General features: G+C 40.6%; 1 protein-coding gene across 10 annotated transcripts in view; it reads left to right on the top strand.

Annotated features, from left to right (window-relative positions):
* Nucleotides 1–25,753, top strand: part of RBMS3 (RNA binding motif single stranded interacting protein 3) — a 719,476-nt gene that overhangs the window by 360,021 nt on the left and 333,702 nt on the right. For 8 of the 10 annotated variants that reach the window (XM_054189953.1, XM_054189952.1, XM_054189956.1 and 5 more), the window contains one exon: nt 4,014–4,183. In XM_054189953.1, coding sequence (XP_054045928.1) covers nt 4,014–4,183 — 170 coding nt within the window. The remainder of the gene's footprint in view (nt 1–4,013; nt 4,184–25,753) is intronic. The other 2 variants (XM_054189954.1, XM_054189960.1) reach the window with 1 other exon arrangement.

The raw sequence follows: 25,753 nt of genomic DNA, 5'->3' as shown, positions 1-25,753 counted from the left end.
AGTGCTGTGGTTGCCATGGGAAGATAAATATCGTTCTTGCATAAGGAGGTTGGATGTTGGAAGGAGGAGTGTTGTTCATTTAGTAACCAAGAGGCTTCTAGTTCAGCATTTCTGGGTTATTGAGTAAGAAAGACCAAGGTATCTTATTATTCATGCTTAGCTGTGTGCACTTGCATGGGACACTTTGCTTCAGAGAGCTTAACGGTGGGGTTTAAGCGCAAGGGTGTGTTCCTGAGACTGGAGAAGAATTAAGCACATTAATTTCTTACTTTTAAATAATGAAAAAAGAGAAATTTCATTCATTTTTCAAAGATGAAAACAAATCCTATTAGCCAGCCATGCTAAATTAATAAGCTGCTTGGAAGGATCTACAAACCAGTTCATTCCCACCACACTTCCCATTGAATAATGAAGCATGAGGATTGAAAAATGAGTTGGTTGCACTGGTTATTTGAAAAATTAATGGCAAAGCCAGCTCTGAATTCCAGCTCCCTTTTGAAGTAAAACATGTATATTTTGCCTAATACTTTTTTTTCTAGCACTGCAGATCCTGTGCTCGGCTATGTTGGCAAAACATCTTTCCCAGATTTCTGCAGCTGGTGTCAGGATGTTTTGAGCCAGTCTGGAAAGCAGTGCTCCTCGTGGCTCTTGTGGCAGAGGAGTTAAGTGCTTTGCCCCCAGGGCCGATGTCAGAACAAGGCCTAAATTTCCCGCTGTTGGGTGCACATGTAGCTCCCCAGGCAATGCCCCCCATCGGCATCGTCCAGGATCCTGTCGCAAGTGGTCCATATCTGGGATCATCATCAGGTTGCCATTAATTTCTTTCACTCCAGGTATTACGTGGAGATTAACGAACAAGACCCTTTGCTCATTCGGAGGCAAAACGCATACTTGTGCCATCAGTCATACACTCATCGTCTCAGGAAAAAGAATTCAAAGATTTCTTCTGACCTGAAGCTTTTAGTCTGGCAACCAGCCAGAAGATGTCATCAGCCTTAGTATAGGCAATTTTGTAATCTTTCTGCCAAGGGTATTCTGGGGTATTGGATATGCATGGAAATTACTACGGGCTGCAGTGGCTGAGATTTATTAGCGAAGAGTGTTTGGAGTATAGCAGTGCTTACAGGTCTGAGAAGATCGACATCCTCCAAACTAGATTATAGCCACCTCTCTTCCCACCCTTAAAGCATCTCTGTGGATGCTGCTGTAAACCTGGGCGTTTTTGTGTTCCTATTGTCTGAGCAGCTCTCGCTTGAGGGACCACCTATTCCATGGCCTAATTCTCTGGGTATACTGAGGACTTTTCTTTCTTTCTTTTTTTTTTTTTTTTTTTTTTTTGTGTAGCTGGGGCCTTAAAATTGGTGTAAATGTAATTCATGTTTGCTTCTAGGTCCCCTTTCAGCTGGTTGAGAGGGATAAAATGTCTTAAGCTTAAATTAGAATTAGGCCCCCAGTGCTTTCCTCTGTGTGAGGATAAAGATCTTATAATAGAATGAAAATTGTTCTTTGTATTTCAAAGGTATATTTCCACTTGTTTTTTTCTTGCTTGTTAGGTTGGTGTGAGAATAGGCCATTTACTCATTATCCCCTGCTAAGACATATATAATAATAACAATTAATAATTAAAGTACATAGCACTTTATTGGCTTACAGAAAATTCTGTCCTTGCTTTACATCATTTATGTGCATTCAGTGTGCGTGGTAAACTTGGAAGCATGGAGTAAAGAAGTAAGAATGTTACCTTGATTATTTTTTTTTTAATTATTTTTTTTAAAGTTTATATTACCAATGCTCAAAATGTGCAAGATTGACACAGGATATTTCCCGGGCTCTTGATAATACTGAAGCAAGTATGTGCTACACATAGTCACATTTACCTCTGACATGGCTCTGGAGTGCTCAAAGATTTAAATATGCTTTCAGCCAGGATGTTTAAGACATGTGTCTGTGTCTTTGTCAGAGGTTACTATTCCCTCCAGTTTCACCCAGCCGTGCCATGGCGGTGGCGTGGAGCCGATTTCCAGGACATGCCCGTGGCACTGGGGCTCAGTTGAGGCCATTCCCTGTGCCTGGTAATTGCGGCTGCTGCTTCAGCTCTCTATTTCTGGGAATGACATTGAAGCTTGGGTGGGTGGGGATTACCCACTGATAAAATGTGTGTGCAGTGAAATATGATCCGTACGCATTAAGTGCTTTTGATTGTCAGCAAAAGTATCTACACAGATACTCGGGGAAGGAAGCTCATTGCCCTTTCTCTTTCACTGTAGATGAGAGCAAATGTCATTACTTGCTAGCATGGCCGTCGCACTGTCCATTAAACTGATTTTTCCTTTTAACGAGTCCTACTTGAGTCACATTACAACCAGGCTAGATTGCAGAAGAATTATGATGTCCTGATGCTTGATGGTGTGTTCCCACTCTCCCGGTTTAAATGGGAGAAACTGGGAAGAGAGAAGGAGGGCAGCAGGAAAGGCATTGTTGCAAGTGTTGTACTTCATGTATTTCATCAAAACCTCTGAGCTTCACCTATCACTGGTAGTCCCCTTATGTTCTCCAACTTTTTTTGGTTCTTCTAAGTAAAGGGACCTGTTTGAAAGAGTTTAGAGCTATTAATTTAAAAATATCCATCTACTGAGGCTCTGATCTAGTGAGTGCATAATTATAAGCACTAAAGTAGGGCCACTGAAATGAAAGGGGCAGTTGATTAATGTGATCAGAATTACTCACAGACTTAAATATTGCCTCCGTTCGAGGCCTAAATGCAGAATGAGCATATTAGAAATCACTGAAGTGTCTTTGCTACTATAATGAAAATTGCGTATGTTTTGCTTTTGTTAGTCCATTAGCACATCATGGTTAACTTAGCGTTGGCCCAACATTTACCTGCAGTTGTAACCACGCACACTGCTAGCGGAATAAGCTGATCGGCTTGCAGAAATGGGATTTCCCCCCCTCTCAGCAGGCGCTTATGTTCCTGGAGCCCTGCCTCCGGTTCCCCCAGCTGCCCAGCCAGAGCCTTGGCCCACAGCATCCCCCAGCTCCTCCCTTGGATCTCCTCTTTTCTGCATAAGTCCCAGTGGTGACAGGACACGGCCTCCTCCTTCCAACCACTCCTCTGTTCTCCTGACAAACACTCTGTGCTGCAAATAAATGTGCGGATGGTTAGAGAGCTGGGGATGGTTGCAACAGCTTAAATTCTCTGTTGTTGCCCCAGATCGGAGGTGCTTGGCTAATTTTTATAGCATGTGTGTCTCTTCTTTCATAGCATGTATTTACCAGGGAGTTAGGGGAGAGGGTTGTTTTCCCTGTGAGAATCCCTCCCTTTTTAAGCGATATTTCTCAGTTGTGTGTGTGGTTTGTGGTTGTTCAGAAGTGGGTAAGGTTTTGAGAGGGGGAGGTCCTAACCTGATCATCTTTTCCAAACCCTGTTTCCCTATAGTGAAAGGTGTCCCTAATGACAGAGTCTTTTCAGGCTGCTTTGGATTTTTTCCCCTCTCAGGCTAGCTAACTCTCTGCCACCTGACTGTGTGTGTACTGGATGCTCCTCATGTTTACAAAAGACTTACTAGACTTCTGGCATCAGCTCCCATACCTTTGGCTAGATACTTTTATTTTTGTCTTAGCGTATTCTGAAAGCAGATTGTGTTTAACTTCTTTCTTTAATACCAGCTACTCTAAAGTATCTGTCACTTCAGAGCTTTGTGATCTAGATAAAATCGGCTCATAATCTAGCTGCTGCGATTCCAGATTAAAAAAATAAAGTAAAATCATACACTTCATAGCCATGAAGTGGGCTATACCCAAAATCTGGGCCTTGTTTTGCATTTTGAAAGGCGTTGCTGGCTGGGGGCAGGCACACACACTGGGGGAGTGGGCAGCTGGCGGCGGGCAGGGACGGCAGGACAAGCATCCCTCAACGCATAGCTCGGGAGTTACCTGGGTAAAGCATGTGAGTCTGCCATGCTTTTCTTTTCCAGTAACAGCCTTTTTGTTTTGTTTTGTTGTGTTTCCAGCAGTCCTATGCACCAGCTCCCCACCCCATGGCTCCTCCCAGCCCCAGCACAAACAGCAGCAACAACAGCAGCAACAACAGCAGCGGAGAGCAGTTGAGTAAAACCAACCTGTACATTCGAGGCCTTCCACCCGGCACCACTGACCAGGACCTCATCAAGCTGTGCCAGCCGTAAGTGCACTTAAAATCCTCCATGTCTTCGGGTAGGAAAATGTCAAAGCTGGCCTTTCAGTGTACACTTACTTATGTCCACAAAAAGACATCAGAAGCCTCCCACGCTTGAGGGTTAACTGTTATTCCTTTAGTTTGAACAGCTAATTAATGCCTGTTGAAAACCGTCTGGTCATGAGTTTGGGGGGATAGAGAGGTGAGGGCCTTCACGCTGACTTCTGTTTAATATGGTTCCTTTCTTATGTTAAAAGGAGAATTTGCATGGCAAGAAGACTTCCCTAACGGCAGATTTTATAGTTACAATGATCTGTGAATCATAACCCGGTGCACAACAAAACATGGGTGTTCCCACCTCAGTTATTTATCACACCTTTTGATTGCCATGTCACACGTTGCCAGGCTCAAAGATTGAGAAGCCTGAAAGCCACTGAAGGTGGCCTTGTAGCAACCATCTAATTAACTGCAGTTCCACTGAAAACTGATGGTGTAGAAAGCAGCACCTTCTACCTCCCCGTTTATCTTGAGAGTCATGTTTGCAGATTGTACTCATAAGTATCAGTTTTGTTGTGTTCTATTCCTGTTGAAACTGGAGAGGCAGCAGGAAGGAGCTCTTTGCTCCTCATGCATCATTAACAGAACTGTTTCCTAAAATGTTGCACCCTGTTACCCCTCCTCACTCGACTGAATGTGGTGGCTAATACCAGTAGAAATGAGAACCTGATTGGACTTCCAAACTCTTAATTATTATTGATGACATGTGGGAGGGGAATAATCTAGTTTGAGTTTCTAACCAGAGATCACCTGGGTGGAATTTACATTTTTTTTTGTGTTGAAATAAGAACATGGAGAGATTTGAAAAAAAAAAAAAAAAAAAGAACACACCCTTGTTATGATGCAGAACTGCAGTGGTTTTGCCATAGAATAGTCTATTCCAAAAGACAACAGCATCACTGATATTTTTCATCACAAATCAGCCTTTAAAATAGGGATCAATAAATGAAGTTTGGTAAAATAAGGAACATTCTGGGGCAGGTCTACTGACTTGAATCCAAATGGCGGCTGTTTCGAAGCTTGCGATAGGAGTAACAATTTAATGGAGTGTTACAATTTTATGTCATTCTGACTTTGAACAAAAATGCTGAAAGACTTCCTTAAGTATGCTTTATGTGGATATGGCTGGCCGGGACTGGGACTAGCAGTCTTACTGAAGCGATATCTGAACTTTAGCAAAATTATGTGATCTTGAAACTCTTCCCTGTGGCTTTCTCCTACTAAAACTGCTACGGGCAGAACTGGCTCACTGTTCACAGGAGTATAGCATGCTGGTGATTTTTCATATTTCATGCAAGCTAAATTGCGAGTGTACCTGTGTGACATTTGTACAAACTACATTCATTGACACTTCCCGCTTGTGACAGTCACAGATAATCCCAGTTCAAGGGCCAGATCCTCTGTAGGTATAAATTGACTGTAGTCTGCTGACGTTCAAAAAAACTATTTTGCTATACATCTTCTTGCAGTCTGACCCTTTCCACGTTCAGATAAATGCTTTCAGCCGAGCAGCTGATCAGGATGAACTAACTATTCCTAGAGGAGCTTCACAGCTGTGGCGTTTAGTGCTGCAGTTGTGGTGTGAGGTGCAAGTCAGCTGTGGTACGAGCAGTGTTACTTGAATCATGAAGTTCAGAGAGCATGTCCCTACCCCTTGTCTGCGTACGGGAAGTGCACATCAAGTATCTGAGAGCTTCCTTTCGGCACTGTGGTAAAATTTTTAATGTGCTCCACTAAACTTAATCTGGTCTGTGATTAGAGGGCTTTGTCTTGCTATCGTGGAGTTCCTGTGCGAACAGATGCTCTTTAAGAAAAATGCTGACATTCATTTTGCTGATTTTCTATCCTTTGGCTAAGTGGAAGTGAGGAGAAACTAGATAGTTGTTCTGTCTTTTTTTCAGAATAGTAAAAGTATTTATCAAAGCAAAAGGGAAAAATGATATAGGGAAAGTTTAAAACATCTGAAGAATTTGTCATGGCAGCACGTAGATTTTTAAAGTAATATATTGCAAGACCTTTTCTTTACCTTTGCAGATGGTTACACAGTGGAGGTGGATGAAGGTCCAAATCCCTTCTCTCCACCCCTCCTCTCCCTCCAAATGCAGTCTGTATTGCAGCAATGTGCTGCTATGTCAGCAAGACATACGTTGTCTCTTCAGAAATGGTTGTCTCCTATAGAACCCTCTCAGTTTACATGGCTGGGGTCTCATCACGCGCTCAGGACTTCCTGTGAACAGGTATTCACAAAACTGCAGAAGGTGCTGGCTCTTAGGCTTCCTCCCTAGAAGTATTAGCGTAATTTGCTACAGGTTTTGAGGTGAAAACCTGAATTCCAATCCATAAACCATCTTATTATTTTGCAGTAGAGGATTTTGGGAGAGCTGCGTTTAAGGGAGGTGTTTGGCAAAGCTAGCTTCTGCCCAGGACACTGGTTCCCCAAGGCAGGCTGGCAGTGCCTAAAATGGGCCCTTCTGAACCTATATCCTCCACTCTAGCATGTGAGAAGGCTGCCAGCACTATAACAGTCACTCGCAATGTCTGACATTTGGCAGGTCTGAGGAATAATGTTCTAAACCCACAATATTTCTCTCTCTGAACTACAGGGAATACTGGAAATACTTACAGCTATGTACATCTATCATAGCTCATCCCATTTCCAGGTTTATTCCAGCAAGGAAGCCACCCTTTAAGTGACGTGTAACGTTTGTTATTTTAATTGCATTTTGCCTCATAGGTTATGGAAGGGAAACCCTTTAATCAGAATTGTTTGATAAAGTATGGGGCTGTTTTGGTGAATCCTGCCTGCTTTTCTATATTTGTGCTGTGTGTTTTTAGGTGGTGTGTATCGCACGCTAAACAGAAAACAGCAGACTGGAGTACCATTGATGCTTGAAGTGCAGAGTCCATTACACGTGATGTCAGACGTTTCTGACAAATGTTCCGACACTATAAAACCTTTTATCAATTTAAGGGTAACCTTGTCACAGTAATCTGTCAAACTGTTCATATAACTAAAGGAAAACAAGTCATCATAGGCTGTACAGTAGCTGAGTAAATAAAAAAAAAAAGAATTGCTACTGGAAGATTTTCTTTTTGTGTGGTTCTAAGCCTCAGTATTTGGTTTAACGCGTGTCCAGCAGAGTTGCATCAAATTCTCTTTTGCAGCAGGGAGCTGTTAAATTGCGCTGTATCTTTTGGGGACTTTGTGAAAGTACTCTGTCAAAGGTTACATTGAAAAAGAGTGAATAGGAATGTTTAGCAAGCAGGAATATGTTGTTCTTTTATGTATATATCTTCTGGATTTTCATAAACAGTGAGTAAAGGAACTTCCAAAGATGGACCTAGGCCTCTCTTAACCTTTCCTGAGGTTTTTAAAAAAGAAGCTTTATACCCATCTGTGATCATATTGATCATCAGAAATTTTTAATCTAAAAGTTTGATTTTTAAGTATTTCATAAAAATAATAGCAAATATCACATCATTAGCATTTATTTCTCTGAGGTACACAGTCTCTGCTGGTGCAGTGTTACACACTATTATACGTGTATCTTCGCAGTCAAAATATGCTTTTCATCAAAAAGAAAGATAATCAACCTTAAGATGTAAAATTATAGATTATAGACAGAAAAATGTGCATGGTGTGTCACTGTACAAGTAAAATATAAATTATTATCTTTGAAATATTCATAATCTGTCACTCTAATTTTCATGCATGGTGTTATATTTCATCCAGAAGAATTCAAAAATTCTCTTAAAAACATACACAGATGGCTTAGTTCCCTGTTGGTATACTGGACACATCCCGTTCTTACTGACTACATCCCGGTTGAGATAGATGGAGGGAAATCTCATGCACAAATTAAACATTTGAGCTTTATTACTTTGAAACATTTTTAATCTCAAAACCTCACAGTCAGTCTCTCAGGATTTTGGTCTTTCTGTCTGTCTTTTCTTACATGTTTGCACTGAAGAAGACTTAGACCCAAAACTTTTTAAAAAGATAAAATAAATTTTGGAGAAGAGAATGGGAATTTGGGAAAAGAGATATAAACTATCTCTTCCCCACCCCCAACCCCTCACCCTGCCCAATTTCAAAAGAAAAATAGGCTTAAAAAGAACAACATATGACTTAAAAAAAAAAAAAGCCGTGTGCATTGCACTATTAAGACATTGTCATGTATTCAAAAGATAATCCCTGTCCACCTTGATTCAGTCATGGCTTTTTCATGCCCTGTCTATAGTCTGAAAGAAAGCTACTTCAAACTTCTAGTGTCTGGTAGTTTAAACTTACATATGTCTTGTCCTGATTTAGTCCTTCCCCCTTGTGCCCATAATGTACCTTCAGAAATCTTCTATTTCCATCTGCTTTGTTTTTATTGTTTGGATTAGCTATCTCATCACCCTTCAACAAGTTTTGACTTCTTTGTGGTCCAGAGTAAAATTAAAGGACTTCATTAAAACAACAATAGTAAAAATATCTAAACCTGAAGAGGAGCAAGTCTGTATGCTGCTCAGGCATATATAGTTTCTAGATCCATGTTTTGTCCAGATTGCTCAAGGTTTTGTGTTGTTTTTTGGTTTTGGTTTTTTTGTTTGCTTGGTTTTTTTCATTTCTGAAAGTATGATGATTGTCTCCTTGACCAGTCATGAAGTGTGAGAGTTTAGGCTCTCATTCCATTCTGAACGTCCTTGGTTTTGTCCCTGTGCAACATCTGAATAAATATTCAGGCTGCCACTGTTTGGATTCTGCTAAAGGATAGCCCCAAGGATAATGTAACTGAGGTTATTAATTGAAAATGCACACATTACTTAAATCCTGGGCTATTTTTGAAATGAACTGTGTGTATTCCTTTTGCCCCCACAGAAAACTGCTGAGTTCATTGAGGTTTCAGAGGGGTTCAAGGTGCCTTTCAGGACAGGGTCTCTCGGTAAGAGCTGCAACAAGTACAACCTTTTCAATTAGACCGAGCTTTATAGCGAGTTCATGATGGCCATTTCTGCCATGTGTTAAGACAGTAAGAGTTTGAAATTCCTGGCTATTTTCATTTTCCTCTTCTTTTGTGAAGATAAGAAGTCCTTATTATATGTGAACTGATGAAGTGAAGGTGTGGGGAACGTAAGTTCCCTTCCTTTCCTTTTTTTCTGCATTACAATGTTAATTAAAAATAATTACTGGGAACTATAAATAAAATAAAGGTTAACAAAAATAGAATCCCCATCGTGAGGTCAAAACCAAAAAAGACCAAAAGAATTCCTGGAGTAAATCCTTTGTTCTGTGATGAAGTCAGACCAAATTTGTACCCAGTGTAAACTGGTGTTCTTATCCTGGCCCTGGTGAAGACAAAACCCAAACTATCTGAGACTTATATAGCAGTAGAGTGTTAGCCTTTGTCTACTGCTGTATTTTTAAGGAGTAATCTTTGTAGACATAAAGGAATTTACTGTGTTCTGTAACCTTGTGTATGTTAAAGCAAGGTCCACTGTGGCTTCAATATTAATTCAAACAGCAGAACATAATCTAGGTCTCTTCTGTAATTAATATCAGCTGACACCATTACTCTGGGATATAGCAGAGACTGAAAGGGCAGGAAGGGGAGAACGCTCATTCAGTGGGATTAGCTCATATAGGAACCATGTGGCATCATATAGAGTAGTTCCTGCTTAAATCTTCGTGGATGTTTTGGTTCAGTGTATCCTGGTAATATGAGAACTATGAATGGCTCTGAAATCTGCTAAAGAGATCAGTCTTCGTGGGAATCAAAGAAATGGCGACGCTTGACGGGAAAGAAAAACCTCCAAAACACCCTAGATTTTCTTTGTTATTCCAAGTAAAATTGCTAAAGCAAAGTCCCAAGAAAGGTGTACTGTTGGGCCAAGCGCAGCAAAGGTGTCCTGCTGGACTAAATATGCTGATTCAAGGCAATGAGGGAAGTACGTGAGTTTATTCCTCTCATTTGTTATTGTGTGTGTTCAGATCAGAGAAAAATACACGGATGGGTTAGCTTGGAGAAATCTGTATTCTTCTGAAGTTCTTTGTATCATGGACATTTCCTAAAAGCTTATTAAGAGGGGTGGGGAAGGGAAAAGAAACTAATCTCAGGTTAACGCTTTTAATTCAAAATGCCTTTGATCAGGAACCAAATGGTGGACATTAAGGATGCGTAAAGTAGATATAAAAGCAGAGGAACCTAATGCTGTGGACATGACTTGTTAATTCTTGCATTGAAGACATCTTCATAGTGATGGTGCTTATTAATGCTGTTAGAAACATTGTGGGGTTGCTCTCTGGGTCCGAAATGGTACAAGGCAGTGAACTTGTATTTCATTTGAGTGACATCTTAGTTTCTCAAATCAGTTGATTTGCAGTTTTGCACTCAGTTATATAAATATTACATCTTTGCAGTGTGTAAATATGGGCATGGATGCGCACAGGTTTTTTTCTCCTTTACCTGATATCATTAAAATTATTTTTATATTAATTCCCCATTAAAATAATCTCCAAATGTCTCCGATTGTTAAAAACAAACATGAAAGTTGCCCCAGTAGGCAATGAACTGATCCTCTTCTTACCTAGATTCTTTCATCAGGGAAGACAAAACTCTAGGTCAGCAAAAGCCCACAGCACTACAGAGAGCTCCATCTGGGATGTGAACGTTCCCATTGTCAGGAAGAAAGGCAGAAAAATAATCTGCGTAAAGTAATAAATGAACACCTGCACTGTTCCCTGTTTTGAATGTGCCCGTCTTTTCACTGGCGTGTGACAGAGTGTCAGTGAGAGTTTCTCATCTCCTTTCAAGTTGGATGAACCTGATTTAATGGAAGATAGGGGAGGAGGCAGCATTCTCAGACACCGCTGCTGAAAACATTTCTTCTGATGAATTTTAATTAAAGTCCTTGGGAAAAAAAAACCCACAACAAAACAGGGAGCTCATAACAGAAATATTGAGTCTTCTGTGTAGTGGCGTGAAGGGCATGACTGTAACAGCCCCTTGTTTTGCTTACTGTGCAGGAGGGGTGTTGAGATAGAAAGAGGGCAGACACACTTAATGAGCTGCTTCTGACCTGTTCTGAGACATGCGTGTTTCCAGTCTTTCCTTGTCCTCTTTCTTTCTCCACTTCTCCAGCGTATTTTGTGTACAGCCAGTCAACCATGGCATCACTATCCATCCACAAGGCTATTGATACAAGCATTTAAGAGTCTGAAAATGCTTATGGCCAAAAAGCTGCCCAAAGGACGGGAAACGCTCTGCACGGTGCGTGTCTGTCAGACAAAGGCCTGGTTTTCTAATGTTGGTGTTGCTCCATGGAAGGGCCTTCATGACCATGGGGCTCTTGACAGCCTGAATTTCCCAAGCCCTCAAGGCCTTCTGTAAAACCCTGGTGCTCCTTTTCAGCTTTCCAGTGAGGAGGCTGATTGATGCACTGGTGGTTTGACAAAGGTTCCTTCACTGCTGTCCTTTGAGTGGTTGTGGGTGTTTTTTAGTGGAAATAGTGAAAATCAAAGTTCTGGTTATGTTTGGTTCTTCTGTTTTGAAGCTCATCCATGTCTTTTAGATTTGTCTGCGTTTTTGATATTTGTTGTCCTAAATTCTGTGGTGTCGAGTTCAATGGGTTTTTCTGATTCATTGTCATTTGAGAATTTGATGGCAGCAGTGGGAGAGCAGAACCAATGGCTGTATTACCTGCGCAGAGAGCAGAGAAGGAAGGTCTCTGACTGGGAATGTGGTTTACGCTCCTTAGGAGTCACCAACTTTTGGGAGAGGATGGAGACACACTGTTCAGGTTCTGACATTTGTGTAGCAGAAATGTTTCCGTAACATTTCTCTAGAAGGTATGACGCAGATAATGTTCTGATCTGTTTGAGAAATACATTGTCCTAAAGCTTTGCTGGAAGGAAACAATACCAGCTATGCTTAATAACCCCCTGCCCCCACCCGAAGCAGAACCTGGGCACTGCTTCTAGCTAATGGCAAGAGCCCTAGAGCACGCTTGTAATTTCTGTACAAGGGGAAGTGGCAGGCCAACTTTGATGGCAAAGCTATTGAATATTATCAGCACGAAAACAAAAATGTCATTGTGTTCAGCCGCTAGACTTTCCCATACCGTTCCAAACAAGCATCGACAAGAGCTCTGTGCTATGCAGCATGCAATGTCCTTCATTCCGAGTATTTGGTAACTTCCCAGAATTATTTGTGTGACAAGCACTGCTGCTAGATTTGTGCTAAAAGCTGAGAAGTCTTTAGTGTTGGTTTTGTTTTTTTTTTTTTTTTAAATGTTCGCTAGAGAAGGAATTTCTTAGAATTTTTGCAACTACATCAGAGATTTTATGTCTGCCTCATTATAAAACAGAGACAGGAAAGATGGAATGCTTTCAGCTAATTTTTAAAAGATGTTGATCTGACGAAGATCTGAAAAGGTTTTCTCTTTCTTTGGGCATGTATTTTCTGTGTCCCCATCATGAGCTCTAGGGAAAGTGGACATCCCTGGATTTTGTTTCTCTTGGAAAGTGCGTAGCCACAGCTCTGGGGGCAACCCCAAATAAAATAATGAAGGTAACGGCAATGTGGAAATATAGGTCCTATTCTGAAATAAGCTCTCTGCCAACAGACACCCAGCCTCATAAAAGCTTTGTGGAAGCACAGCAGTCTGTTCAAATAGCAGTTATTGCAGGATCACAGCCATGTTATTGTTTCAGTGTAATACAGGTAATAAGTGCAGCATTTATGGCTATTACTGCCTGGTGATCACATTAAAAAAAAAAAAAAAAAAAAAAAAAAACCAGACATGCTTTCCTTACCTCAGCTTCCCAGTTCAGCATTTCTGTATACTCCTGAGGTTATAATCCAATTATGAAACTTCAATTATTTTCTGTAATTCACTGATTCAAGAAGAACATTAACTTTTTAGCTTCTTTATAGTAGGGAACTAGTAATTAAAAGGGATAAAATAATTCACAGATTCATAGAATTTAAGATCCAGAAGAGACCAAGGGATGGTCTACTGTTATTTTCTGGTTGATTCAGGTCCTTAAATTTCTCTCATTTGCTCCTAGACTGAATACAGCAATTTATTTTGATGTAAAGAATATGTTCCAGAAAAGTGCAGTCTGGATCTGAAAATCTGAAAGCAACAACAAACCTACCACTGTTGCTAACGGTTTGTTCCTGTTAATCGCGTTCCCTGCTCAGAATTTCTGACAGACTTCCAAATAACTTTGTGGTTTTAATTTTTACCTGTTGGTTCTTGATGTAATCAGATTAAGGGCCTTTCAGATTCTCTCCCTCTCCCTCCCTCCTCCTCTCAAGTGTACCTATGCACTATAATCAAGTCACTTTTCAGACTTTTTTTCTTTAATAACCAGAATAGGTGGAGCTGTTTAAGTCTCTGATTATAAGACAGTTTTCTCCAGCCTGTGGATAATTTCAAGGACTGCAGGGGTTATTTAAATGTTTTTAAAACTAATTATTTGAGCTTAGAAATAATTTCCTCTTCATGTTTATGGAGATTTGTTGTTATGTGTAGTTTGTGTAGCCATATCTGTTTGTATGTGTCCTTACATCTCTGTTCCTGGGCAGGAGAAATGATGCTCAAACGCTGCTGTGGTGTCCTAGCAGAAGTGTAGGGAGGTGCAATATGTGCTCTGTGGAGATCACAGTATGCTGGTGCTGGCACTGTCAGAAGCAGAAGCTCATCACTCCACTTCTGAGGTTTTGATTACCTTTAATTGTAAAACAGATGTTTGTCCGTCCTCAGCTTTGAGTAACAAAACTCCATACGATGAGAAAACTGCAGCAGCCTTGAAGCTTGATAAAAAGTAAGGAATTTGGATCTAAGCCACACCTAACTTAATCTTCTAGAACTTAATTTCTCTACTCATCTTTAATGTTTCGTCCCCTTTGCTTTACTTAAATCAACACCAAATTTAGGATTGTCAATTAAACGGAGTATGGCTATAAAGGTTTTTAATTAGTTAACGATAATTTAGTGCAAATATTTCAATATAAAGTTTATTAAGTACCTTATGAACTGCATAACAAATGAATTCCTATCACATATACAAACATATAGCCGGTTCAAGGAGCCGAAGGATTCATATAGGGCAGTCTCTTGACTCTCAGAATAAAATGAACTCAAAGCAATTGCTTCTAAATGGAAAGAAAAACTGATGGCTACAGTGGAACAAAATGGAATATGACCAAGTCAGTGGTGGGGTTTAAATCAAAGCAGGACAGTATATTCATGCCATGAATTTGCTCCTTGCCTAACATAAGAATTGGACTAAAGATGTGATTGATTGCAGGTCTTACAGATGTGGGAGACAGGCTATAATGATGCAGGTATTAGATACTATCAGCACTTTTAGGACTTCTAGTTGTTTCATGTCTATTTTCGGCAAGTGGTGAGAAAAACCTGGCTTTGTTGTAACATGGATTTGCAATTGTTAGTTCTTGTTAGGTTCCTGCATTTGTTGGTTGGTTCTTACTACGCTTAGAGAAACAAGAATTTCTCTTAATCACAAGACCACATCTGTTGTCCCTGCCGTGCTGTTCCCATGGTATGTTGGGGACATGGGGCTGCTGTTAGATGAGCACTAGCAGCTAAATCACATGCTGCTGCTGGCTAAGTAGAGCTCTACCAGCCAGCACAGGAGGCATTTTGTGGTGAGGAAGAGGTGGGTCAGAGTGGCAAGAAGAGTGACGAGAATACATTGCAACTCCTTGGATGATGTTGTCTACCAGTACAGTTTAGTGTGTACCGAGCCAGCTATGTGGAACAGACTAAAATTCCTTGTCCACCCTCATTATTTTTTCCATTCCCCACACCCCTCCCCATTTTCTTCCCGAGTGCAATCCTCCTCTAAAGAGGGATATTTCTTTACAGTAGTCAGGCTCATCATTTGCTTAGTAGGTGCTGGTTAGCAGTGCAAGGGTATTCATGAGGAAGCTTGTGTTAAATCTCCCTTTGGAAGCTGCCCTAGAATTGTTACAACTCACGTGCACGTGGCATTTTAATCTCTCCGCAAAGACTCCTGAAAAGGATTTTTAAAGGACTGCACCACTAGTTAGTAGCTGTCACCAGTGTGTGAGGCACGCTCCCAGAGGAGAATTTAGCAGCCCTCTGTTGCACCTGGAGTCGAAATGTCGCCAAGTAAATACATCTCTATCTTTTCAGACTGCCAAGTCACGGCAGCACCGCACAGGACTCAGGATGTTGAGCTCGTGAGGGGGATCTTGGTACTGTCAGCAGATTCCCGGGGCTGGGCACTTTTTTCAGCCAGGGGACCTGCTGCGGCAGGCCGTCTGGTGGGGACGTCGAGGCGAGTTTGACATGCTGAGGGCTCGCGGGATTCAGGCCGTGTGCCAGCAGTAAAGTGCTCGTCGCCTCCTCACGAGGTAGCCCTCCAGTCCTGCTATCAGGAGGTCTGCAGCTGGTCTGCTTAATGGTATTTAGTAACAGTATGTGCAGTAAAGCATGCTCTCCTATTACACAGAAATCCACTAATGCTGGCATCAAGAGCGGCGGGTAATTCAATCACACCCACAAAAATGATATTAACATAACATTAAAGAGCTGTGTAGACTAGCAAAAGACAGGAAATTATGGAGTTCAGGCTTGAAACTTTATCCTTAACTCACCCATATTGTGCCGAGGTATTTGGAAATTTCCATAGAGCGTGTGATTTTATGGAACCTACAGCGGGGTGGATTGTCCTGTTTGTCTGCGGAGGATTTCCTCAGCTAACATCAGCCAGTATTAGTGAGAATTATATAAAGAAATCCTGGCACAATTTACAGAGCGTAGCTGGACAATGTAAGCTTTAAATATGAATTTCTTGGCTTGGACAGTGTACCCACCCCAGCATGTCTGTGCTGCATCAAGCGTTAGCTGTGTTGACTTTTTTCAGACCAAGTTGCAGTTCAGTAGCTAAGCCCCTCTCCCAATTTCAGAATCAATTTTTAGGGGTGCTTTTTTTCTGTTCAACAGTGACTAAGAAGGTTTTGTTTTAAATTTACCTTTTTATTTAAAGACACTGCTGCTATTTATTTGAGGTAAAATCATTAGAACTAAGCTGAATTACTCTAAAAAAAAAAAGGCAAGCTAGTTATGTTTTAACATCTTTGGGCCTTATTCATATTTTTCCTCATTTTTGGTACTGCTGAAACTTGTAATGCAACTCAGTAAGCAAGATAACTTCATCACATAAAAATCCTTGGTTGGAAATGGAAGAAGGTAAGGTGTTGACTACACCATCCTCTTCCATGCCGCTTCCAGTCTTCTATTGTACCTCTTTGTACCAGCAGGGACAAGGGTAAGTTCTTACAAGGACCCCATGGGTCAAGGAGGAGGCAGGGAGTCAATTTACAGTCTATCAGCTTAAGCGGTTTTGTGAGTACAGTCGTTTTATTTTATCCATTGGCATCAGAGCCACCAAGAGCTAAGGTCAGAATTGTCTGTCACCCAAGGATGGGACTTCACTGCAATCAAATGTGAGACTGCAGATCTCCGAGAGACCATGCAGCCAGAAGGTACACCACTTCCAAAGCAGCTAGAACAGCAGCTAAAAAAGTGCAGCACCCAGATATATTCTTACATCTTCAGGCAGGTTTTGCAGGCTGTGCTGAAATGTATTCTGCCCTTGGATACCCCAATACCAGTGCCCAAGTAAAGCCAACTTGAGCTCAAGTCACATCTGATTTAGAGTTCATTCCCACATGGCTCTGGGACAGAGGCAGCTACACAATCGTCATTTGGGGGAGCTTAATCTAGTGCAGTGGAAGTAAAGAGTGACAGAAACCAGCAAGAATTATTATGCTCTCATAATATGCCATTTGGAGATTTTGCATGGTATATTCTGGAGGTGATGAACTCTTGGTACAGTTAAGCTCTGAGGTTGTTCTGATTTTCCCCACTGTGCGCTTTCTGTGCTAAGGAGCTGAGGAGGACTGCCACCGTGTCTGTCTCTGTGGTGAACAGGATGGTCATTAATGACCATGCATAGAACAGTAGGATGGCTGTATCCTAGGGGAAATCAATTTTCTGCAGAGAGCCGGGCTTGTAAAGAGTAGAAAATTTCCACTGAAGGGGAGCGGGGGAAGGGGAGACAAAATTGGCAGAGCAGGGATTAAAAAATACAAAGGCTTCAAAAGTGAGGGAAGCCTCAAAAGGCTTTCTGTTCAAGGTGGGTTGTTTTTTTTGGTTTGGGTTTTTTTTTTTTTTTTTTTTTTTTTTGCCTGTCAAAATTGAGCAGGTCTTGAACACGCTGATCTTAGAGATGGGAGAGAGAATGGCCGCCTTGAGAAGCTCTGGGGTAGGGGACATGGGGCTGGGACGAAGGGTGCCTGGGGTTTAGACAAATGATGATTCTTTTTTAAAGTGCATTTGTCATTTAGATGGAGAACAAACGTGCAGATCTGAATCAGTACTGTGCACGTAACTTCCTGAAGGAGCATCTATATTGCAGACGCTTCTGGGTTTTTGGAGCTGCGCTGTGAAAGCTAGGACTAGGTTAGAACTAGCTGAGGTAGCTCCATGCTTTCCGGTAGAACTGGTGTGTCTGTGGCGTGGAGGGGTCCTTGTGTTCCTCACCATGTGCAGGAGTTCAGACTAGGGTTATTTTCTTCTGCCATTCTCCACTCTTACACATTTGTGTCTCTTCTCTGAATCAGAGTTTCACCGTGGCATGGAGTATCTCTCTCAACTTTGGGTGGTCCAGTGGCTATGAAAGTCCTCCCCCACACTGTAATAGTTTGCTTCTCTCTCTTATTTTCTGCCGATTTCCTGCTGCGTAAACCTTGCTGCTCCAGCCTTGCAGCTCCCTTGCAGACAGGCTGGAGAAGCTTGTTTTCCCTAGGATGTTGTCATTTTACTCTCATAACAGATTTTGAAAAAACTATTTCACGGGGGAGATAAGGGAACTAAACTGTAACTGGTGTTAAATATCATCATTCAGATAACAGCTCTAATATGAGTAAGTTTGCTTAGACTTTGTAAGTATGTTTGTATGTTTATGTATCTTAAAAATGTAAGCAGACATAAATCTTTAAATCTCAAACAAGAGGATGATTCTTTTCTGACTCTGCTCAATATTAAAGGCTAAACCAGAGATAAGATAACATTCCCATAAACATGGAAGCTTGAACAAAGGAGCTGTTGTCCTGAGAATGTGGGAATTGAAAAGAAACTGAAGTCTGAACTTAGGAAATTGTCTTACAAACGGAATGTAGAGTAACATTGAATGGTGCTCAGAAATTGCAGAACAGGGGAAATCCATAGATCTTTCTCTTGATCTCAGTGGTCTCTGGAGCAAGCCCAAAGAAAGCGAAGGGCAGAGGCACATGGGAAATGAATAGCTGGAGCGGACCTTTTCTTCTGCTTTGGCTTCTTATTCAAGGTGTTGGTCTTTTGAGAACTTCCTTTCTTGAAGAGCAGAAAGGGAAAGGGTCGGAAACTCCCATGGTCTGAGTAGGTGGGAGGAAAGGGTGCAAATGCTGTTGATGAATAAGATGTTTCAGGAATGCGTAAATATGTGGCCTGATGCTGCAAGTGCTTGGTTTATGAGAGTTGGCCATTGAGTACATTCAGGACTGTCCAGAGTATGAATTAAGTTGTTCATAGTTGTAAACATTTGCAGTCTATAGGTCTGTTTCTTGTAGAATATGTGTTTGACTACATGAATCATAGAATCATTTAGGTTGGAAAAGACTCTTGGGTTCATCAAGTCCAACCATCAGCTCTACTCTACAAAGTTCTCCCCTGCACCATATCCCCTCACACCACATCCAAATGACTCTTAACCACATCTAGGGATGGTGACTCCACCACCTCCCTGGGCAGCCTATTCCAGTGTCTGACCACTCTTTCTGTGAAGAATTTTTTCCTAATGTCCAGCCTAAACCTACCCTGCTGCAGCTTGAAGCCATTCCCTCTTGTTCTATCGCTAATTACCTGTGAGAAGAGACCAGCACCAGCCTCTCTACAGTGTCCTTTCAAGTAGTTGCAGAGAGCGATGAAGTCTGACTGTTTCCATTTTCCATTGGTTTTGTGCTTTCACTGCTCCTGATGGGATGTTCAAAAAGCAGTCAGCTTGCTGCTAGAGGTGATCATTATAAATTTTCTGTTATTAATTTTTAAACCCAGCACATTTGGCAGATTATATTTTGGCTGCTGGAATATAATTTATCTGTATAGGATATACTTGCCATTTATGTGTGTGATAGGATAGCAAAGTGAGGGGTGTCAGCACTGGGGTTTTCATAAATCTTTAAATCCATCTCTTTTTGTAAAGCAGGGAATAGAACACAGGGTGGATTTGTTCATTGTTATTATTTTATTTATTTATTTATTCGTCACAAGGTTGTTTTCTGGACCCAAAACGTGCAACTGCCAAGCAGTGTTTTTTCCCTAGCTGAGGATGTTCACTAATATTTGATGAAGATGTTGCCCTTGGTGTTGCCAAGCCTCAGAAGTTTATTGCGAGGTTCACAATATTTGTTTCTTAAACCCTTAGATCCTGAGGCATGTGATAAGATGGGAATCTCAGCTTTCAATTTTTAAAAAAATGTCGGTTTCTCTCCTTCGCGTCTGTAAAGAGAGGCATGAAAATACAACCCTGTCACAAAGACTTGAAATATATAAGCAAAATGAAAGCATATCTCAAATGTATTTATTTCCTAGTTATGTTTTAATACCAAAAGTTAAATTCATAACTTTTTGGCACAACAGCAATTGTCACTACTGTACTCCTTGTCCCATTACAGGAAGAATTGTGGATTTATCCCAGTGAATCACAGTTCTCTCTCTCCCTCTCAAAGTATGCCCAATACTTAGAATGAGGTCGGTTTTTCCACTGATTTGGGATTGTATCTTATTTAATTAGTTTATTTGAAGGCACCTGAAGCCAACAATATACAAAAGACCCATCTTGAGGGCTCCCAAACTACTGAAGCTCATTTGCTTCCAAATCCAGTGTTAGTGATCAGATTTCAAGATGTGCTCACTGTGTTTTTCAGTGAGTCTTTCATTCCTGGGGTAAAATTTCTCAGCAAAAACATAAAATATTTAAATTCTTGCTTCTTCCTCCAGATCTGCCCATGTATATTTCAGAAAGGATGGGTTATATAGCACATCTTTTTTCATAGCTCTCCATCCAGGGTTCTGCCTGACAGGACCAACCAAGTGTCCTTTTAAGGACAGAAGACACTGAGTATATGAAGAGCGTATTTATTTAGTGAATCCCATGGCTTGTCTAACCCCTTCCTGACCCACGTTGGCTGTTTCTGGGTGCAAACCCAACCACAGCAGAACACAGCAATTGCCAGTGTTGGCTTTTCTTCTGTAGGAGACTCACGGCCAAGGTGTCCAGTGAGAGAAGCTGGCACAAAGCCTGAGTGAGGAGGTTTTGGTTGACTAAGATTTTGTTTGTCTTAGGCTCATTGGTTCTCAGAAGTGCTGACTGATGAGCAGAGAGCTATGAGACATGCTAATTACGCCATTTTCCCTACCCCTTGATGTTATCTTAAATGTAACTTCAACGCTCAAAGACAGAAAATAATGAGGCAGCTGCTCTGTTGGTATAAATTGGGGCAGCCCATTGGAGCCAGAAAGGGGCTACCACGTTTCTGGAAACCAAGACTGTGATCCCAAGTGCAATTTTTAGTAATCTCTCCCTCTCCGAAGACATTTACCAGGCTGACACAGTGAGGCCGATACATTCAATTATGTCCACTTTTCTTTGGACAATAAAGAATGAAGAATCATTTACATAATAGACAAGGGCTCTACACTAAATATCTTTTTAAACCCGTAAATGTGTTTTTGTAACAGATGACTCTTCATTTAATGCTATATTTACGTGCAGGTTTTAAAAGGATTTTGAAAACATAAAAAAGTTAACAAATGATTCATAAATTATCTATCTGTATTGCATGTTAGGCAGCTTCAACTAGTCTGAATTTTATTGTTGACAAAGCTATCATTTATGGAGAATACCTGCTTTGGGACCTTGGCCTGGGAGTTGTGGTGAGTTACCAGCAAGAACAGATTTGTCCTCCTAAAACTAATTACTGTAGTAGTAGTTGTAGGCCTTTCATTGGGGAAAGCAAAGCACTCGCTGACTGGAAACATGCACTTGCGTGTCCTGTTTAAGTCTATTTACTGTATCAGGGCTGTAGGGAGGACTTTCCACACCAAACAAGCACATCAATTTATGAGCCTACAAACGTGCTTTAACCTTGAGAAACTTGGATCGTCCTGTTGTAAGTTCAACTGGGCTGCTTACATGCCTGAAGTTGTACACGTGCATGAGTATTTAAAAATACTGTGGACAAACAGCTTATCAAATCCATTTCCACACCGTCTCCCGCGGCTGTCTTTATGTTACAGACTTGCCCAAATAAATGGACAAAAAATCTTTGCGTTTAAAAATATACTTGGTGGAGTTAAAATCTAAAGGAACTCAAAACCAGAGATATTCTGTCCCAGTCCTGCGCAAACAATATGCACTTTTGTCCATGTAATTACGAAAATCCAAATCCATGCTCTTGTTATTTCTCCTTGAAAATTTCAGGCAGAGAAAAACATGCTCTCTGCATCACTTCTGTCAAACTTTGGCCGTTGGAAAATGAATACAACTCTGACATTCCAGCCCTGGAAAGAACAGGATTAAAATAAATATATTGAAGAAAAAGAAGGAATTCTGTGATGTAGTTCCTGAAATACGTATTTTGCAATGTAAAATTCCTAAGAAACTGTTCCTCTCAAAGTCTAAGTTGTTTTCAAAGACATCCCAAGTACCTGGATTTTTCTAATTTGTAAATAATGAAATGGGAGCTCTGTGAACTCAAGAAGTCTCACTCACACATTTGATTCAAATGGCCTCTGTGTGAACTCTATAAAATGCTTTTGCTTTGAATTATCAGTTTGAGTTCACGGTCCCTCGTGGTAGCTGGAGTTCTTGCTTTCTTCTTTAATTCCTCTCCTTTTTAATTCATTTCCTTGACTATTAATGAAGAGGAACCATCTGATTGAGACATATATACATATATTTTACAGAACGTTGCAGTCATAGAATTCTTTTAAGAGTAAATTGTTTTAGTGAAATGTCAGAAAATCTGCAGAAACCGAACGCTCTGAATTCCCTTGAATAATGAGGCTATTGTTAAATGATTGAATACTTTAGAGATTAATATCATGGTATGCTGGCATGCTGGTTCATACCAACTGTAATTTAACAATGAATCCTCCGTAAGTAAGCAAGACTGTGAATGAGAAATCAGATACAAGACAGCACAGCATGCAAGAACGTACAAAGTAAATAAATTCTACACATAGGCATGATATGTTGGAGGTGGGTGGGTGTTTATTTCCAGAATATCTCAGATAATTAAGTTGCTGGATAGAGGAGGTTCTTCAAGTTTGAAGATCTGCTTAATTTTTTCTTCCAACACCTATGAGCAATGTCTTTATAGTAGAAAAGATAGGTTTTGGATGTTCTGTTGTTTCTTTTTTTCCCCCTCCTGTTCTTTGAAAATTAGGATATGCCTGGCATTACCATTTGTGACAGGCTACAGTAAACTACATCTTATTCTGTGAAGGGTTTTGGATCCCTAAGCTGTCTTCTCAATAATGCATCCTATCATTATACAGAAAATTTAGCAGCACTGCTGAGTGTCTGCAGACAAAAGTTGCATTTTATTTTTTTTTAAGACATCTGAATTCTTGCAAATATGGAATAATTAGTAGTTGAAGATTTAATGATGGCCCAGAAGAAGGACTGAAGTGTTATGCATGAAATCACAGTTATTAATTTGTGCGTGAATTTTGTTTTCCATAGTTAATTTAGCAACTGTAGAATATTCTGCTAATTAATTATTAACACTGGTTATTTCTTATGGCAGAACTGTGAGGGAAAAACAGCTTTCTAGCAAAGCAAAAAATATAGACCTCAGAATTTTAATTTAAATATGATATACAATAATGTAATCATGGTTTAAATAGTGTCAATATTCAAACATACAGATATTATATGAATATAATATATACCAATAATTCAGAATAAACAGTGTTTAGAATGAAAACTGCAACTAAGAGCTGGCAACAAACTGGGGAAAACCACTGTAAAATGTCAGGCTTTTATGGGAAGTGCTACTTTAGTAACTGGCATTTTATTCTGTCTTGGGTATCAAGAGTGTGACAAATCTGTAGCCTTATTATAAGCACTGTGAATAGGATTTGAGCCTGTACCTACTGAAGGCAATGAAAAAACTGTCTTTTATTTCTGCAAGTGGTGGATCAAGACACTTAATTTCATTTACATGCAGACAAAACCACCTTTTTTTTAATTTTTTTTTTGGCAAGGAAAGGAACAAGGCTACAGGAAACGTTACCTTTGAATTGCTAAAGTGATATACTTCTTACAGGTCTGAAAGTTCAAGTTCTTTATATTTCCAGAAATTTAGTATCTTCTTAGATTTTGTTTACTTTATCTTCTGTTTTACCTGGCTTAATTTCCCAAGTGCTGAAAACAATTACAGTAAGTCTTCAGAGCCTGTACGCTTTCATATGGGACTCTTTGTCCAGAGGTGAATATGTATAATGTTTAAGAATATGAATGCAGATTAGTTTGAATCGGGAATATGACACTCTCTCTCTCTCGGTACTGTCTGTGTTGTCTTATAAATACATTTTTAACTTGAATGTGAGATGCCTGTATTGTTTTAGTCAAGATGAAGGTGAGATGCCCTCCTGTGCTTTGATAGCAGAATATTTTCGGGACACTGAAAAGGAAAGCTAGCATTTTAAAAATAGAGGCATTTTTTGATCGTAGGTGTTGCTACACAGATTCTACACAACTATTTCTACACAACTCTCCGTTGGTAGAACAAATACATAGCTTGAGTTTCAAAATTGCTGACCAACATTTTCCCTTACAGAATTCAGTACTTACGACTCAGGGGCCGTGAGTCAAGGGCCATTTTAGATGTACAACCAAAGACTTTAAGAAGCCCCCCTCCCCTTTTTTGTGGTGTTTTTGAAACTCTTGGATAAGTTGTTATTCTAAATTGCTGCACTAACTCTTATTATATGTAGTGAACGAATGAATTTTGTAAACCTGACAGCTAGACTGAGTAAGTTGACAGAGCAGCTGAGCGTTAAACTCTTACAGAAGTACAGTCATGTTAATGCAGTACCCCTGGTTCCCTGCAACTACCTTCTTCTGCTTGTTCCCTGAGCCATGTGCTGGTCTGTGAAAACAAAAGGTGCTCTGAATGGCATGAATGTTGTTGTTGTATCTCTGTGTGAATTAAAGAGTTTAGTCTTAGCATTTCCTTTTTTAATTAAACATAAAATACAGAAAAACAACAACAAAGCAGCTCAATCATTGTTAATGGGTAGAATAGTAATGTGTTGTATTTTTGAGAAAAAATAGAAGCATTGAAAACGTCATGCAGTAGATGAAATGCTCAGAAATGATCATGCGAATCAGAACTATCTTTCTGAGTGAATTTCCCTTTTGTGTGTATTTGGATGTCCTAAGTTCATGTGGCAGCGTATTATAGGAATAACGTCTCTCTGAGAAACCCAGCAGCAGTTCCTTCTGTACTTTAGGCTTTCGTAATATGGGCTTTTTTTTTCCTCCCCAAATCCATGATTTTCCTAATAGAGTCTGCTTTAAACAAAATGAACTCAGTTATGCTATTTATATATTAATTCACAAGAATGAAAGAGCCTCAGAGTTGCTTATCTAAATCCAATTACTGCTGGTCGAATTCATCCCAGTATAAAAGTTCCTGAGATAAAAGCATATATTACCTAAATGCCCAGAAATGCAGACTGTTTTCAGTTGGGTGAATTGTGCTCTGAGCAATGCGCGAGGCCTTGAGTGAACCCTAACACCGGGGATATAATTATTAAACTTTCAACTTGGAAATTACATGGTAACTCCGTTGGTTTTACCAAGCGAGGAAGAATTCTCTACACTGGCTACTTCAATTTAAATCCCAAGTTTTGCATTTATTTAAAGCATGGAAACAGTAACTGGAATTGGGCAAAAGCTGTGTTTTGTACAAGTGTGTGCACTACCACTTTGACGATGAGGATGGCAGCATCTGTGTAGCACCGCGTCGGGCAAGTGGTGACAGACTCCGCTCCAGCGGCTGTTTGGCGTTACAGGACTAGCTGTGGCCAGCCCGAAGGCGGGCTTGAAGGACAGAACACGACATACCTATCGCAGAAGCTTTTGTTTTCCATAATGCCATGGAAAAGTCGAAAAGTTTGAGTGGCCCCAACCAGACTGGTCTCCCAGGAAATCCCTTCTTTGCCTTAGAGGCTCTTGGTGGTGGCTGTCCCTCAGCAGCTTCCCTCCTTGGCCTATTGCCTGGCAGCAGCGGGGTGGTGGTGCTGGTTCCTCTGTCCTGAGCTGGTCCCCGTCTGAATCTCAGTTCCCTCCCAACCCTGTACCCACTTGCCTTCCCCTGCGTCGCCGGCTTCCTGCAGGCGGAAACAGAAATGGCTCAAATC

Source organism: Rissa tridactyla, chromosome 2, assembly GCF_028500815.1.
Source record: "Rissa tridactyla isolate bRisTri1 chromosome 2, bRisTri1.patW.cur.20221130, whole genome shotgun sequence".
Lineage (NCBI taxonomy): Eukaryota > Metazoa > Chordata > Aves > Charadriiformes > Laridae > Rissa > Rissa tridactyla.
The sequence above is the reverse complement of the archived record's forward strand: the minus strand, read 5'-3'. Positions and strand labels throughout refer to the sequence as shown.